The 12,081-nt window shown below is 44.4% G+C and overlaps 1 protein-coding gene across 6 annotated transcripts in view; it reads right to left on the reverse strand.

The window, feature by feature from the left end:
- The window catches only part of ebf3a (EBF transcription factor 3a), a 72,180-nt gene extending 61,698 nt beyond the window's left edge, over positions 1-10,482 (reverse strand). For 2 of the 6 annotated variants that reach the window (XM_013273927.3, XM_013273926.3), the window contains exons 1-6: positions 6,480-9,336; positions 4,401-4,557; positions 3,180-3,243; positions 3,044-3,099; positions 1,690-1,763; positions 1,382-1,450 (exon numbers count right to left, since the gene is read on the reverse strand). In XM_013273927.3, the coding sequence (XP_013129381.1) occupies positions 1,382-1,450; positions 1,690-1,763; positions 3,044-3,099; positions 3,180-3,243; positions 4,401-4,557; positions 6,480-6,601 (542 nt within the window). In that variant the 5' untranslated portion in view covers positions 6,602-9,336. Of the gene's footprint in view, positions 1-1,381; positions 1,451-1,689; positions 1,764-3,043; positions 3,100-3,179; positions 3,244-4,400; positions 4,558-6,479; positions 9,338-9,544; positions 9,566-9,969 lie in introns of those variants that run through there. The other 4 variants (XM_005471493.3, XM_025909768.1, XM_025909769.1 and 1 more) reach the window with 4 other exon arrangements.
- Positions 10,483-12,081: the final 1,599 nt, after the last annotated feature.

Below are 12,081 nucleotides of genomic sequence, written 5' to 3' on the forward strand. Positions count from 1 at the left end.
AAAATGAAATGCTGTTGTGTTGCTCTGAGTTTTCTTGAAGTGAGAGCGAACGAATCGCAGTGTTTGTGCTCTCTCTGCAGTCTGACCCTGACATGTTTCCTGTTCACTGGACGCCGCCAAAAACACAGGAGACCTTCCCATCATGCATTTCAGCTGGCAGAAGGAGAAAAAAGAGCTGCTGTAAAAATCACCACTTCTCTTTTCAAAGAGCGGCTGCAGTCACATCCATCCCTCCATCCCTCCATCCATACTCCCCCCTCCTCCGTCCACAGCCTCAGAGAAGGGAGAGGGGGAGGAAGGATTGAGATTAATACTCAGGAGGAGGACAAGAGCTGAGGAGAAGGAGGAAGAGGAGGGGGAGGTGAAAAGAGAAGAGCATAGCGTATGATTCCTCATGGGAGGCCAGGAAGCAGGGGAGGGGGAGGAATCTGAGAGGAGGATGAAGAGGAGGCGCAGCCTCAACCACATCAGCCCAGTAGCTCTACGTGTTATCCTGTTTGAATGATTTAAAGCTGAGCTGCATTTAATGTTCACCTTTCATTAGCCCTTAAATTCACAGAGCTACTCGGCGTGAATCACGCTCCCACCGCACATAATCAGCAGGTTCGTGTCACAGCTTGGTTCACTTTTATTGATGTGGCACCAACAGTCACCTCAGGGTGCTTTACACTGCGAGGTAAAGCCCCAACAACAATGAGCAAGCACTTTGGCGACAGTGGGAAGGAAAAACTCCCCTTTAACAGGAAGGAACCTCCAGCAGAACCAGGCTCAGGGAGGGGTGGGGCCATCTGCCACATGGAAACATGATTAGACCTAGCACGGAACCCTGAGGAACGCCAGCATGAACCTTACTGTGTGACACATTTGTTACAACATACTTCATTCATACTGTGCTGTTGTGACGTCACTACAGGTATGCTAACCTGAGACTGACAAAGGTAACTGACCAATAAACAAATCCAACCAGTCTGCTGTTTCTCACTTTGTGTGGCACCAAACCGCCTCTTCATCCAGATATGAAACCAGCAGGTGGATGAACAGACTCACCTGAACGTAGCAGACCAGCTGACGTCTTTCATCACATCCTGCTAATAACCTTCATGCAGGGGGGCACTATTCAACCTGCAGCTCCTCCTGTGTCTGCTCCTGACTCGGAGGGTGCTCTCTGATGACTGATCGAGAATCTGCCGCTCGGGCAGAAGACAACCTTTAAACGTATGTAACAAGCCTGACAGGGATGCGCCGCATGTCATCAGTGTCTATTCGTCTTTCTTGCATCTGCTTGTTTCTGCTGCATGTTTGTTTGCGTGCTCAATGTTAAAGCGAGCGCACAAACAGTCTGACAGGTGTATGTGAGTGCGTGATGCTTCGTATCTGTTACCTGTCGATGATGACGGGGTCTGACGGCGTCTCGTTCCTGTTTCCGCAGCTCTTCTTATCACAGCAGCGGCTGACACACACACAGAGAGACAGAAATGAAAGCAGACCCATCAGTCACTGCAGAGCCTCGTATTTCTTTCAGACAGCTCAGGTGAGACACCTGCACAGGCCAACTCTGTATGCAGGGAACAGGCTCCATCAGGGCACGAGTCACCGTGGACATGAGGATACCGCTCTCAAACATCAGGACTTTTATTTGAAGCAGAGAAAAAGAACTACTCAGATCTGGTCGGTGTTTCGCGGCCTTACCTGCACATGATCTCGTGCGTCAGCAGAACTCGGCACATCTCAGGGTTTTTGTCCTGGCCTTCATAGATGATTGCCTGCACACACACACACAAACAGGTAAGGTGAAGATCACCTGTTACGCTTCATCCAGGCGCCGCCCACTGGCCTGCAGCAGAAACAGCTCCATTAAAGCCGGTTTCATTCGTCTCAATTAGAGCTCATTATTAGCGATTAGCCTGAGTAAGAGAGGAGCGGGACACAAACATTTGATCCTCTGAATGTTTCATTACAGCTGCAGCCCACAGATATTCACATGAAACAGCTGGAACCAAGAGCATGAAACGCCTCTCTGTCACGGCGAGCGCTGGCTGACGGCTTGCTTGTTAAAGTGCGCTAATTGAATGAGTTGTTGGATTCAAACGCTGCTGCTGCTTTTCATTAGAGTCAAAACTGAGAGACCCGGCTGCTGACGGAGCGCTTCTCTATTACACAGGGACCATGCCCATCAGCACCTCCTACAGACCACAAACGATCCTCGGTGCCCCCGTCTGGCCTCAGCTTTGAGCCTGGCTTTACACGAAATACAGAAACCGACAGTGTACGTAACAGTGTCCATCTTTTCCAACCAGTCAGGATGAGCCTGATCGGAAAGGAGCAGGCGAGCGTGACCACACAGAGCTGACAGACACGTGCTTGCCATGTTCCCGCCATCGTTTCAGACGATGAGGAAACTGCTCAGAGGTGAATGGCTCCTCAGTCTCTTCGATCACTCCTTTACTCTGGAAGTGGCGCGCTAGTATGAATCTTTAACAGCTGATTTATTGACACTCAGAGACAAATGCAAACAAGCTGTGACACAACGTCAGATCAATCTCTAATAAACTCAACACAGCGGCAGACCGAGTGCCATCAGTGCTCCGATTCTCTGGCGCTAGTTTTAACGTCGAACCGTCAAACAAACGTGAGCAACGTGAGAACAATAAACTCTGTGTTTAAAGGTTTTCAGTCTGGGTTTGACTTCAGTGGCTCAGAGTCCTGTTTGAGAAAAACCTGAACTATATCTAGGAGGAGGAAGAGGAGTAGGAGAAGGAGGAGGAAGAGGAAGAGGACGAGGAGGACGAGGACGAGGACGAGGAGGACGAGGAGGAGGAGGAGGAGGACGAGGATGAGGATGAGGAGGAGGAGATGTCTATCTGAAAGAAGTCAGCCTGAAACTCCGTCTGACACTTCAGACTGCAGCAGGAAGAAAAAGACGCTCTTATTGTGCAACGTCTGATTTTTCTGCTGGAGCTTCATTAATCAGATCCAACCAATAATCACTGCCGTTGCTGTTATTGATCCTCTCGGTGCACATGCTGATGATCAGTAATCTCACCTGTTTGGTCATGGAGTCGATGAGGCGGACGTACAGGTCCTGCTCCGTCCTCACTCCTGCACACAAACCAACAGTCAGGGTCAGCGTGAGCAAGCAGAGACGAGGCTGTGCTGCTCATTAAAACAAGCGCACCCACCGTTACTGTAGAGCAGCTGCAGCTTGTAGTGGATCCCGTTGTTGGTCTTCTCTCCCGTCGGCTCCTGAAACAAAGTCAGGAAACAAACTGAGGCGTGGGTGCATTTGGTTTTACCACCTGATGTGACCAAGCAGAAGTTCTGCATGTTTTAGCGGATTAGAGCGCGCTGGTGTGTAACTGGTGAGTCCATATATTTCAACCATTACACCAGCGCACACGTCTGAGATGGCTGAACCTGCTGCATAAACAGAGGGGAATATTTAACCAAGTCCTTAAACTGATTTACTTTTATTTTTTATTAGTCCTTTATTTATTCAGGTAAAAATCTCATTGAGATTTAAAATCTCATTTCCAAGAGAGACCTGGCATCATGGCAACAAAAGTCACATACCACATAGGTATATAACATTTAAAACAAATACAATATCCCATACCAACATGTGTAAAATATACAATAACAGTATACAATTACTGATTATTCTAACCACACGTTGTTTGCTTGATGCTGAAATGAAGCGTCAGCCCCTGCGTTTAGAAATCACCCAAACTTTTAGAAATCGACCGCAAAACTAAACACACCTATCAGCTCTATTTGGGGCTTCATTTTCCCTGTTTGGTGACTCGGGGCCACATTCACACTGGTCTGTCTGCACTGAGCCGAAGCTGTTGGGCTGATGAATATGAATCAACCTTCGGCACAGACGTGACTGTCAGAGGGAAAAACTGCTGCATTAAAATGACGCAAACTGCATTTTATCGTGTTTACTGTGCACACTACTGCCAAACACACCTGTCACAGGTGCTGTTGTCTATTATACTGCTGTGGACTCGTTACGGTGCTGGAGCTGTGGTATCAGTTTACGATAAATGAAGCCTGAGCTCGGGATGTGGAGCTGACGGTCTCAGCTGTCCAGATAAATCTGCATTTTTATTTAAATGTAAAAAATATGAAGTGATGTTCAAATAAAAGCCACGTGTGCGATGCTGATAAAATCAGCACTACTGTTTCGCTGTGCTTGAGTTCAGCCTGAACGGCAGTGGCAGCATTACGGCGTCTGGCAGAGGGTCTCCTTCCTGTCAGGCTGCGACGGAGTCTTTAAAGTTCAGATTCGGTCTCTGTTCTCCGTTATAAGAATGAGTGTCTTTGATTTCTGTCTTTGCACACTGTGCAGTGTGTTTGTTTTATGCCCCAGCTCCTCCCCGCGTCCCTCTGTGTCTCACCTTCTCCTTTTCCACAAAGTCGACGTAGGCAGTGCGTTCGATCTCAACGGGCTGACCCTGGCGATCGTACAGAGCCAGCACGAAGTGGAAGAAATTGGACTTCCTCAGGTTGGACGGCGGCTGCTTCTCAAAGTGAGCGCGAGCTAATCCCACCCCACTGAAAAGCAAAGAGATGGACAGAAACATATGAGATGCAGGACACGGGGGACGAGGTCAGGTTTATTATTGCAGTCATCACAGAGCTTCCTGCTCTGTTATTTCAGCAGGATTACAGTTTTCTACAGTGTGTCTCTGTCACAGTAAAATATTTTAAGTCTGGTTCATGTGCTGAAAAACAGCGTATTACAGTAAAATACACAAAGTGCTTTAAATCCAGGAAAACTTCCTGAAGCTGAACAAGGTCAGAGCTCAGATTAGGACTCGCTGAAGAAAAACGCAGGTCAGACGTGATTAATCGCAGCTTCACGCAGTCGTCAGGCCGAGAAAGACATCACACATCCACCGGCATCAAAGTCTGAACAATCATCACACACGCTCAGTCTCAGCACACGCACTTCTGACCAATTACACATTATACTGCAGTAATAATACAGCAGTACATTATTATTACTGCAGTAAAATTTGTTTAATATAAATAAACACGTTTTAGTCGACTTTAAAAAGCTTCTCACGGATGAAACATCCAGAAGGTTTTCCTTGTTTCACAGCGAGAAGGTAACTGTGGAAAAACAAGCTCTGCACTAAAAGAAAGAAAAATTCACATTTCATGAGTTTAATCATAATAAATCAGGTGAAATATTTCTGCTAAAATCAAACGGAGGATTTTGCTGCAGGAAAACCTACATGATCTAATTTATTCATAAATGTGTGAGGATAAAAATATTCACCAAACATGCTGCACAACTTTAAACAATCACATAAACGCAGCTTCAGGCGTTTAGCAACATGTTAAAGAGAGAAAATCAGATTCACACAAACTGTGAATCACATGCTCGTTTTATTAATATTCATGTGAAGAAGTCAAACTGCAGCTTTGACCTCGACCGCAAACATCATCGGAATATCTTGCAGCGTTAAACCAGGGCGGCGGCAAAGAGACAAACACGCTTTCACAGAAACAACTCATGCTTTTAATCTGAAATCTTAAAAGTTACAATATGTTAGAAATGTTTTTGATGAGAATAAACTTGAATTTGTAGTTTATGTCATCATGTACTAAAACCATCGTCTCAGGAAATCTGACGAGAGAAAAGAGTTTGTGCTGAGAATTTTAAAATATTTCTAAGTTTTTGTTTCATGTTTAAAATTATTTAAGTGAATTTCCTGCAGATGTTCAGATGAATTTAGTTCTTTTTGTTCTGACTATTTTTGAACATTAATGTTTATTTTCTCAGCGTGAAATGATTTTTGTGGATCATCCTGAAAAAACTTTGTGGTTTTTCCATGGTTCTAATGCAGAAACAGATCCGACGGCTGAAGCTGCTAACGATGACAAACTGTGATGCTCAGCTGCAGGGCGAGCTCAGACCGCCGCCGCCGCCGACCCGTGCCTCATTTATTACACGCAGCGCTTTAACCCCAAACCCTCGACGCCATCCCGAGAAACATGAAGTCAGTCTGAGTAAAAATAAAACGAGCTGCTCCTCGGCTCAGAGAAACGTTTCACTTTGGGAAACAAACATAAGGAAAAGTCTTTGAGTCAAACTCTAAAAATTTAAAGGTCAAATAAGAATTATTTGGATGATTTTTGATAAGTGTTTCCTCACTGTTTTAATTCACTTTAAATAACTCACATTTACAAAACATTTTCCCTGTTTGTCTGTGAGCTGCAGGAATATTCCTAAACTTCAGAAACATTTTAACATCTTATTTTTAATCTGTCTGACCTTCAAAAACATCTAAATAATCTTTTTTTTCCCCTCCGCCAAATTAATAATTTGAGTTTTTTTCTGCTGAAGATTTAAAATTAAAATCTTTCCTCTGAGCTGCAGATTTTTTCTCTTTGGAGTGAAATAAAGCTGCTGTGGGACCGTTGGCACTACAGCTCCCAGAGTCCCTACGGGGTGGCAGGCAGTTTACCTCTGAGCAGCCGTGTTGGCGTCCACCACACCGGCCGAGTGCATCCAGGAGCGAACGGCGAGTGGCTCCTCCTTCATGTTGGCCGTGGCCCCACGGGGCAGGTTGTCCTGGATGCCAAACATCTCAGGGGCCCGGACGCTGTGAGCGGCGCTGCTGCAGCTCAGCCACAAAGACAAGAAGAAGAAGAAGAAGAAGAAAAAGTCCAGCAGAAAAAATGTGATCTACAGGACGGAGCGAGGCTTCTGAACGGGCGACATTTTCTTCACCCGCACGTCGAGGTATAAAACAAGGTGGCGAGGATGAAGAAAAATGAGGAGTTTAAAATTCTGCAGAACTTTTTGTCTGATTTGCAGATTTAATTCAACTTTTCAGGACAGAAAAAAATCCAGTCTGCAAGTTTTTAAGAAGGTTTTTTTTTATTCTTGATCATCAGTGACAGAAAAAAAGGCCGGAGGAGGAGGAAACAGGAAAAGAGAAATAAAATCCTCAGAGGATGAGAAAACGAGGGGGAGAACAGCCAGGTCCGGACGGTGAATCAAGCAAAGTGTCTTTTTTCTTTTCCCCAAAGAGAGGAGGAGAGAGGAGGTGGGCCTGGATGGAGGGATGAGGAGCGGAGGAGAAACTCTCAGCCCTGCGGCCCCACAGGACTGGACGCCAAAACCCAAAAACCCCACGGGTCTTCCTCCTTGCTGCTGACGACATCACGGCGGGGGTGGAGCCTGGCCTTATAAGGAGAGGAGAGGTGAGAGACGATGTGAGTGTGCGGGTGTGCGAGAGTGAGATGAAGAGAAGGAGGAGGCGGAGGAGGGGGAGGAGGTGCCAACCAACCAGAGCTAGAGAGAGAGGTCTTGATCGCCCCATGCAGTCACCTGCTTTCTCTCTCTCTCTCAGTCTGAACTGGTTTCTAGTTTATCCCATCACTTCGTGTGGTTGTGATGAAAATCCGCTCAGCGATCCAGTCCTTGTGGTCCTGGGTCTGTTATCAGACCCTGAGCCAGGTCAATGGGTCCCTGATGGTCTCTGTGGTAGCAGCTCAGGCCAGACGGAGGCTGAAAGACCAGACCGAGTTCAGACTCTCATCCAGGGATGAGGTCATGGCTCCACAAGGTGGAATTATTTCTGACCCTGATCCAGAACCTGAACAGCAGTCACCAGGGTCTAGTTCTGGTTCAGCTTCAGGACCAGGTCCTGTCTTCATGTTTCTAACACAGCAAATGTCTTCTATGACTCAAGTTTGTGACCACTTCCCGCTTGCTCAGAGGGACCAATCTAAGCACCAGCGGTACGGAGGTGTTCGCTCACTGAAACCTGGGTAACGTGAAGCCGACACAGGTGTTAAAACACCTGAGCTTAAATAGTCTCGTGCTCAATCACCAGGGAGCGCTGTGACCTGGTCACAAATAGGTTTGGGCCTGTTTTTCCCATCTCAGAGGTGTCTGTAGCCATGACTGCTTCAGAAATCCAATTATCTCTGAATCCTGATCATCTCAATCGATCATCTCCATCAGTAAATGTCCAGTCAGCCGTTACGGTGCGTTCCTGCGTCCTGTGGTTCACTGAGACCGATCTTCAGTTGTCTGCTGCTTCCTTTGCTTTTGTCTTTTGTCTGATTTTCATCACCTCACTCAGAAACTTCCTCTGAGACGATCTGACTGTCAGACAGGAAGCGAGGCAGGTTTTTCACAGGCGCTCCAGTCTTAAGGGGCGAAGGCCTCCGAGGCTCCGAGGGGTGGACCAAGTCAGGGCTGCAAACCGACAAGCAGAGGAAGGAAAAGAGAAGAGGAGAAGGAGGAGAGAAAACCCATCTGCACAAATGAAGAAGAGGAAAAACACAAGGAGGAGAATTAAATTATTTCCAGGAAATTCAAAGTAAAAATATGATGAAGAGGAGCAGAAAGGGAAGAGGAGAGGAGGAGAGGAGGTGATCTTTCTCCAGGAAGAATGTGAGTGATGAAAAAACTAATTGTAAATGTAAATAAAAATTTCAGCAGCTGATCGACCAAAAAACGATCAGCGATAATTAAAAATTATATTTAATAATAATTTATCAGCCTGCAGGTTTTAATTTAACAAAGTGAACAATGAACAAATGAGCCGCCTCGAATACAAGCAGGACGGGCGGGGTAGAGTGAAGGGGGGTTCGCTCTTTTGGGACACATCCCCGACCCGCTCGCAGGGTGAAGAGAAAATAAAGGGGGGATGGACGTAAACACCCCCCACCCAAACACCCCCACTGCTTCACTTCCACATCAGCCGGTGTGGTTTTTTACTTTTTAATAAAAATAATTTTATGTTTTTAATTTAATTTTTGCTTATTTGTTAAACTCCCATGGATGAACTGTTAGTATGAACATTCAGTAATTTAGACGCTTGTGTATTGTAACTAATTACATTATTACGTACGTGACAAAGACAGAAAACGATCCTTTAAATGATATAAAACATGAGAAAATCGAGTTTCTCTTTTTTTTAAGATTTAGAATAAAGAGCAGACTAAAGGTGAAAAGAGGAAAAAGAGTTGATTTAAAGCGAGGCTGTAAATGTGGGTGCAGAGGTCAGTAGAGACGCACTCCTGATTCCACTGTGAGCTTTTATTTAAATGTGCTTTTATGATCTGATCTACATGTAGAGAAACTCGGTTAGGGTCCGAGTCCATTCATCAACTGCAGGCGACCGATCCTCGCACGCTCACGCTGATGGATGCGATCACTTATTCCCCACATTTGACTTTATTATTGGAGCGTCTGAAGCCGTGACAAAGGTCTCACCTCTCAGTGATCAGGTTTATCAACATTTTATCAGCTTAATGAAAAATGATTTAAATGTAGGATTTAAAAAAGTCTTTCAGCTCAAACAGATGAAACCAGACTGAAGCCTGAATTCGTCTTTGTTTTTTGTTTGTGCTGAAATTAAAATTAGCTTTTTATATTTTCTTTGAATGAAAAATGTAACATTGCTTGTCTGTTTTATTTTATTTATTAGTCTGAGTGAAATCATTGGATTAAATCTGCAGACGAGTTAAAATATGTGATTGTAATAATTTCAAATAAACTCAGATATGTTACCTCGTTTCTTCTTCTTTCTGCAGTTTTTCGTTCCATTCACCGCCGAGGCTCAGCGCTGCAGCGAGTGTGTGTGTATGTTACAGCGTCTCTGTATTGTGTGTCAAGTGTTTCCTTTTGTGTGTGTGTGTGAGACGCTGCGAGCGCTCAGCACACACACACACATTTGCATTTAAATAGCGACATCAACCAGCGTTCACGGCACAAACCGCGGGTTTCCCAGATGTCACAGCAAAGTCAGATGGCCCAGCTGTCTCTCTCTCTTTCTCTCACACACACACACACACACACAGCTGACTCTGTAAAAAACACTCATTGGTTCATTTGTTTAGCTTAAACTACAGCAGCGTCTGAACCTGCAGCCTGAGCCGGTCTGAGCTGATTTCACAGAGGTGTTTAAACTGACCCGACTGAGCAGGTCTGATCACCTGAGTGTTTCCACCAGCAGCTCTCCTTTACAGGAACTCTGGATCTGTCCAGCTTCCTCCTGATCACCCAGACATCCAGGACCTGTCCCAGGACCAGAGCAGGTGATAACACAGACAAACCTCTGCAGCAGCGTTAGGAAGATGAACATGTTTAAATCTGTCAGTGACGTCTAAACATTTTAACTCACCATCTAAATTTCAGTAAATCTTGACGGCTCCAATTTTTCACACGTGCCAATTTTTTGTTCTTTCCAGTTTTGTTTCATCTGCTTTTATGATGGTTTAAGCAGACGACTCTCTGCACACCTGCACCTGTGCACACATCAGTACCTCTGTTTTTTCCAGTTTTATTTAAATTGTTATGGCAGGCTCATGTCAAAGATTCAGTTTTCCTCAAAAACAACATTTGCAGACATCTTACATTAAGTGTTGCCTTGGGATCTTACTACAGCTACAAAATAAGAGACGACGTCGTGTCAGGTTATGTTATCACATTTTTCCAACATTATTCTGACCTTGTTGACCTTGTAAATTTCATTTTATTTTAAGAGACATACGATTTCTGATCAATCAGCTTTCAGCATGATTATATAAATAAAATTGAACTGAATTGAATTGAATTGAATGATTTCTTCCATTTGAGTGAAAAGAGACGAGCTCGGTGTGAATGAGCCAGCGGTTCGAGTCTGACATCAGCCCGCTGTGGATGACGGCGTCACCAAAACAGCTGTAGGAAGTTTGTGAAGACTCGGCTGTGCCGCGGTCAGTTTGAAGATGGGAATAAAATCAAAGATAATAATGTATTAAGCCTGACACTAAACCTGAGCTCGTATTGTCTCGCGTGCCTCACATCTCAGCTGATTCAGTCAACCAGTCTCTCAGCTGTCAATCAAACTGCTGACTGCATCTGATTGGATAATGGCTGACAGTTCTCCTTTAGGTTCTCAGTCACACTCTACCGGCTTCAGCTCGACTCCTCAGTGTCCTGTCATCACTGACATTACCCTTTATTTTTGATCCGTTCGTCCCCACTTCATCTTTTATGTGGGCTTTTTCTTCTCACGTCTCCGTTGTGTTTTATTTCAATGTGTCTCTATTGTTTGAGTCTACTGCAGGTACTGAGGGAGTCGAGCAAAAAGAGGACAAAACAGGAGAGAGAGCAGAAAAATGGAAATAAAACGAGAGGAAACAAAGCGCTCGACCTTCAGCAGCAAACAGAAAAACACTGTGTGTGTGTGTGTGTTTGCGCTGCTAAGGGATTTCCAGGCATCCCAGTTCAGGGAATTCCCTCCATCCCAGCAGAGACTTGGGTGAGCGAGGAAAGAGCGACACCAGAAGGAGAGAGCGAGGATACGTTTCAGCTGTGAGTGTCATCTAAAATGATTCAGAATAAAGTCTAAGCATCATTAAAGACACGAGTCCAACAGCAGAAACCAAATCAAACTCCACAACACAAGCCTTTAATGGGAAAATAACCCCAAACTCACCTTCATCATCTGGTTGGTCCGTGATGAAGACTGCACAGATGAGAATGAAGCTGCTGTCTGCTGCAGAGCAAAGACACTGTTCACATTCATTTCAAAGTTACAAAAGAAAAGAAATAACAGAAACAGTAGAACAATGATGATGATGATGATGATGATGATGATGACACTGAGCCTCAAAGCCTCGGATTAACAGGAAAAACAGCAGAAACAGGCTTCAGAACATGAGATCCTCTGTTTGTTTAACACGAGTTCAGGAAGATTAGAAGAACTCAACAAACACAAACGTTTGTCTCTCCTTTTACAATGAAATGAATCTACAAATATACTGTTTTCTTTAAAACGCTGGGAGATATTTCATTAAACACTTTTGTAAAAAACATGAACCTAAATCAATCTAAATCCTGTTAACAGGAAATAAGAGCTATTCATTGTTATCATTATTATTATAATAATAATAATTAATAATAATGATGATAATAATAATAATAATATTAATAATAATATTGAAGGAATTACAAAGTGAAGCAGAGTTTCATGCAAAAAAACAAACAAACTGTGAGAAAAAGAACAGACATGAATAATAATAATATTAAACACTTTATAATAACTGGTGCTAATAAACTAC

The sequence above is a fragment of the Oreochromis niloticus genome, linkage group LG8 (genome assembly GCF_001858045.2).
Source record: "Oreochromis niloticus isolate F11D_XX linkage group LG8, O_niloticus_UMD_NMBU, whole genome shotgun sequence".
In the NCBI taxonomy this organism is placed as follows: domain Eukaryota; kingdom Metazoa; phylum Chordata; class Actinopteri; order Cichliformes; family Cichlidae; genus Oreochromis; species Oreochromis niloticus.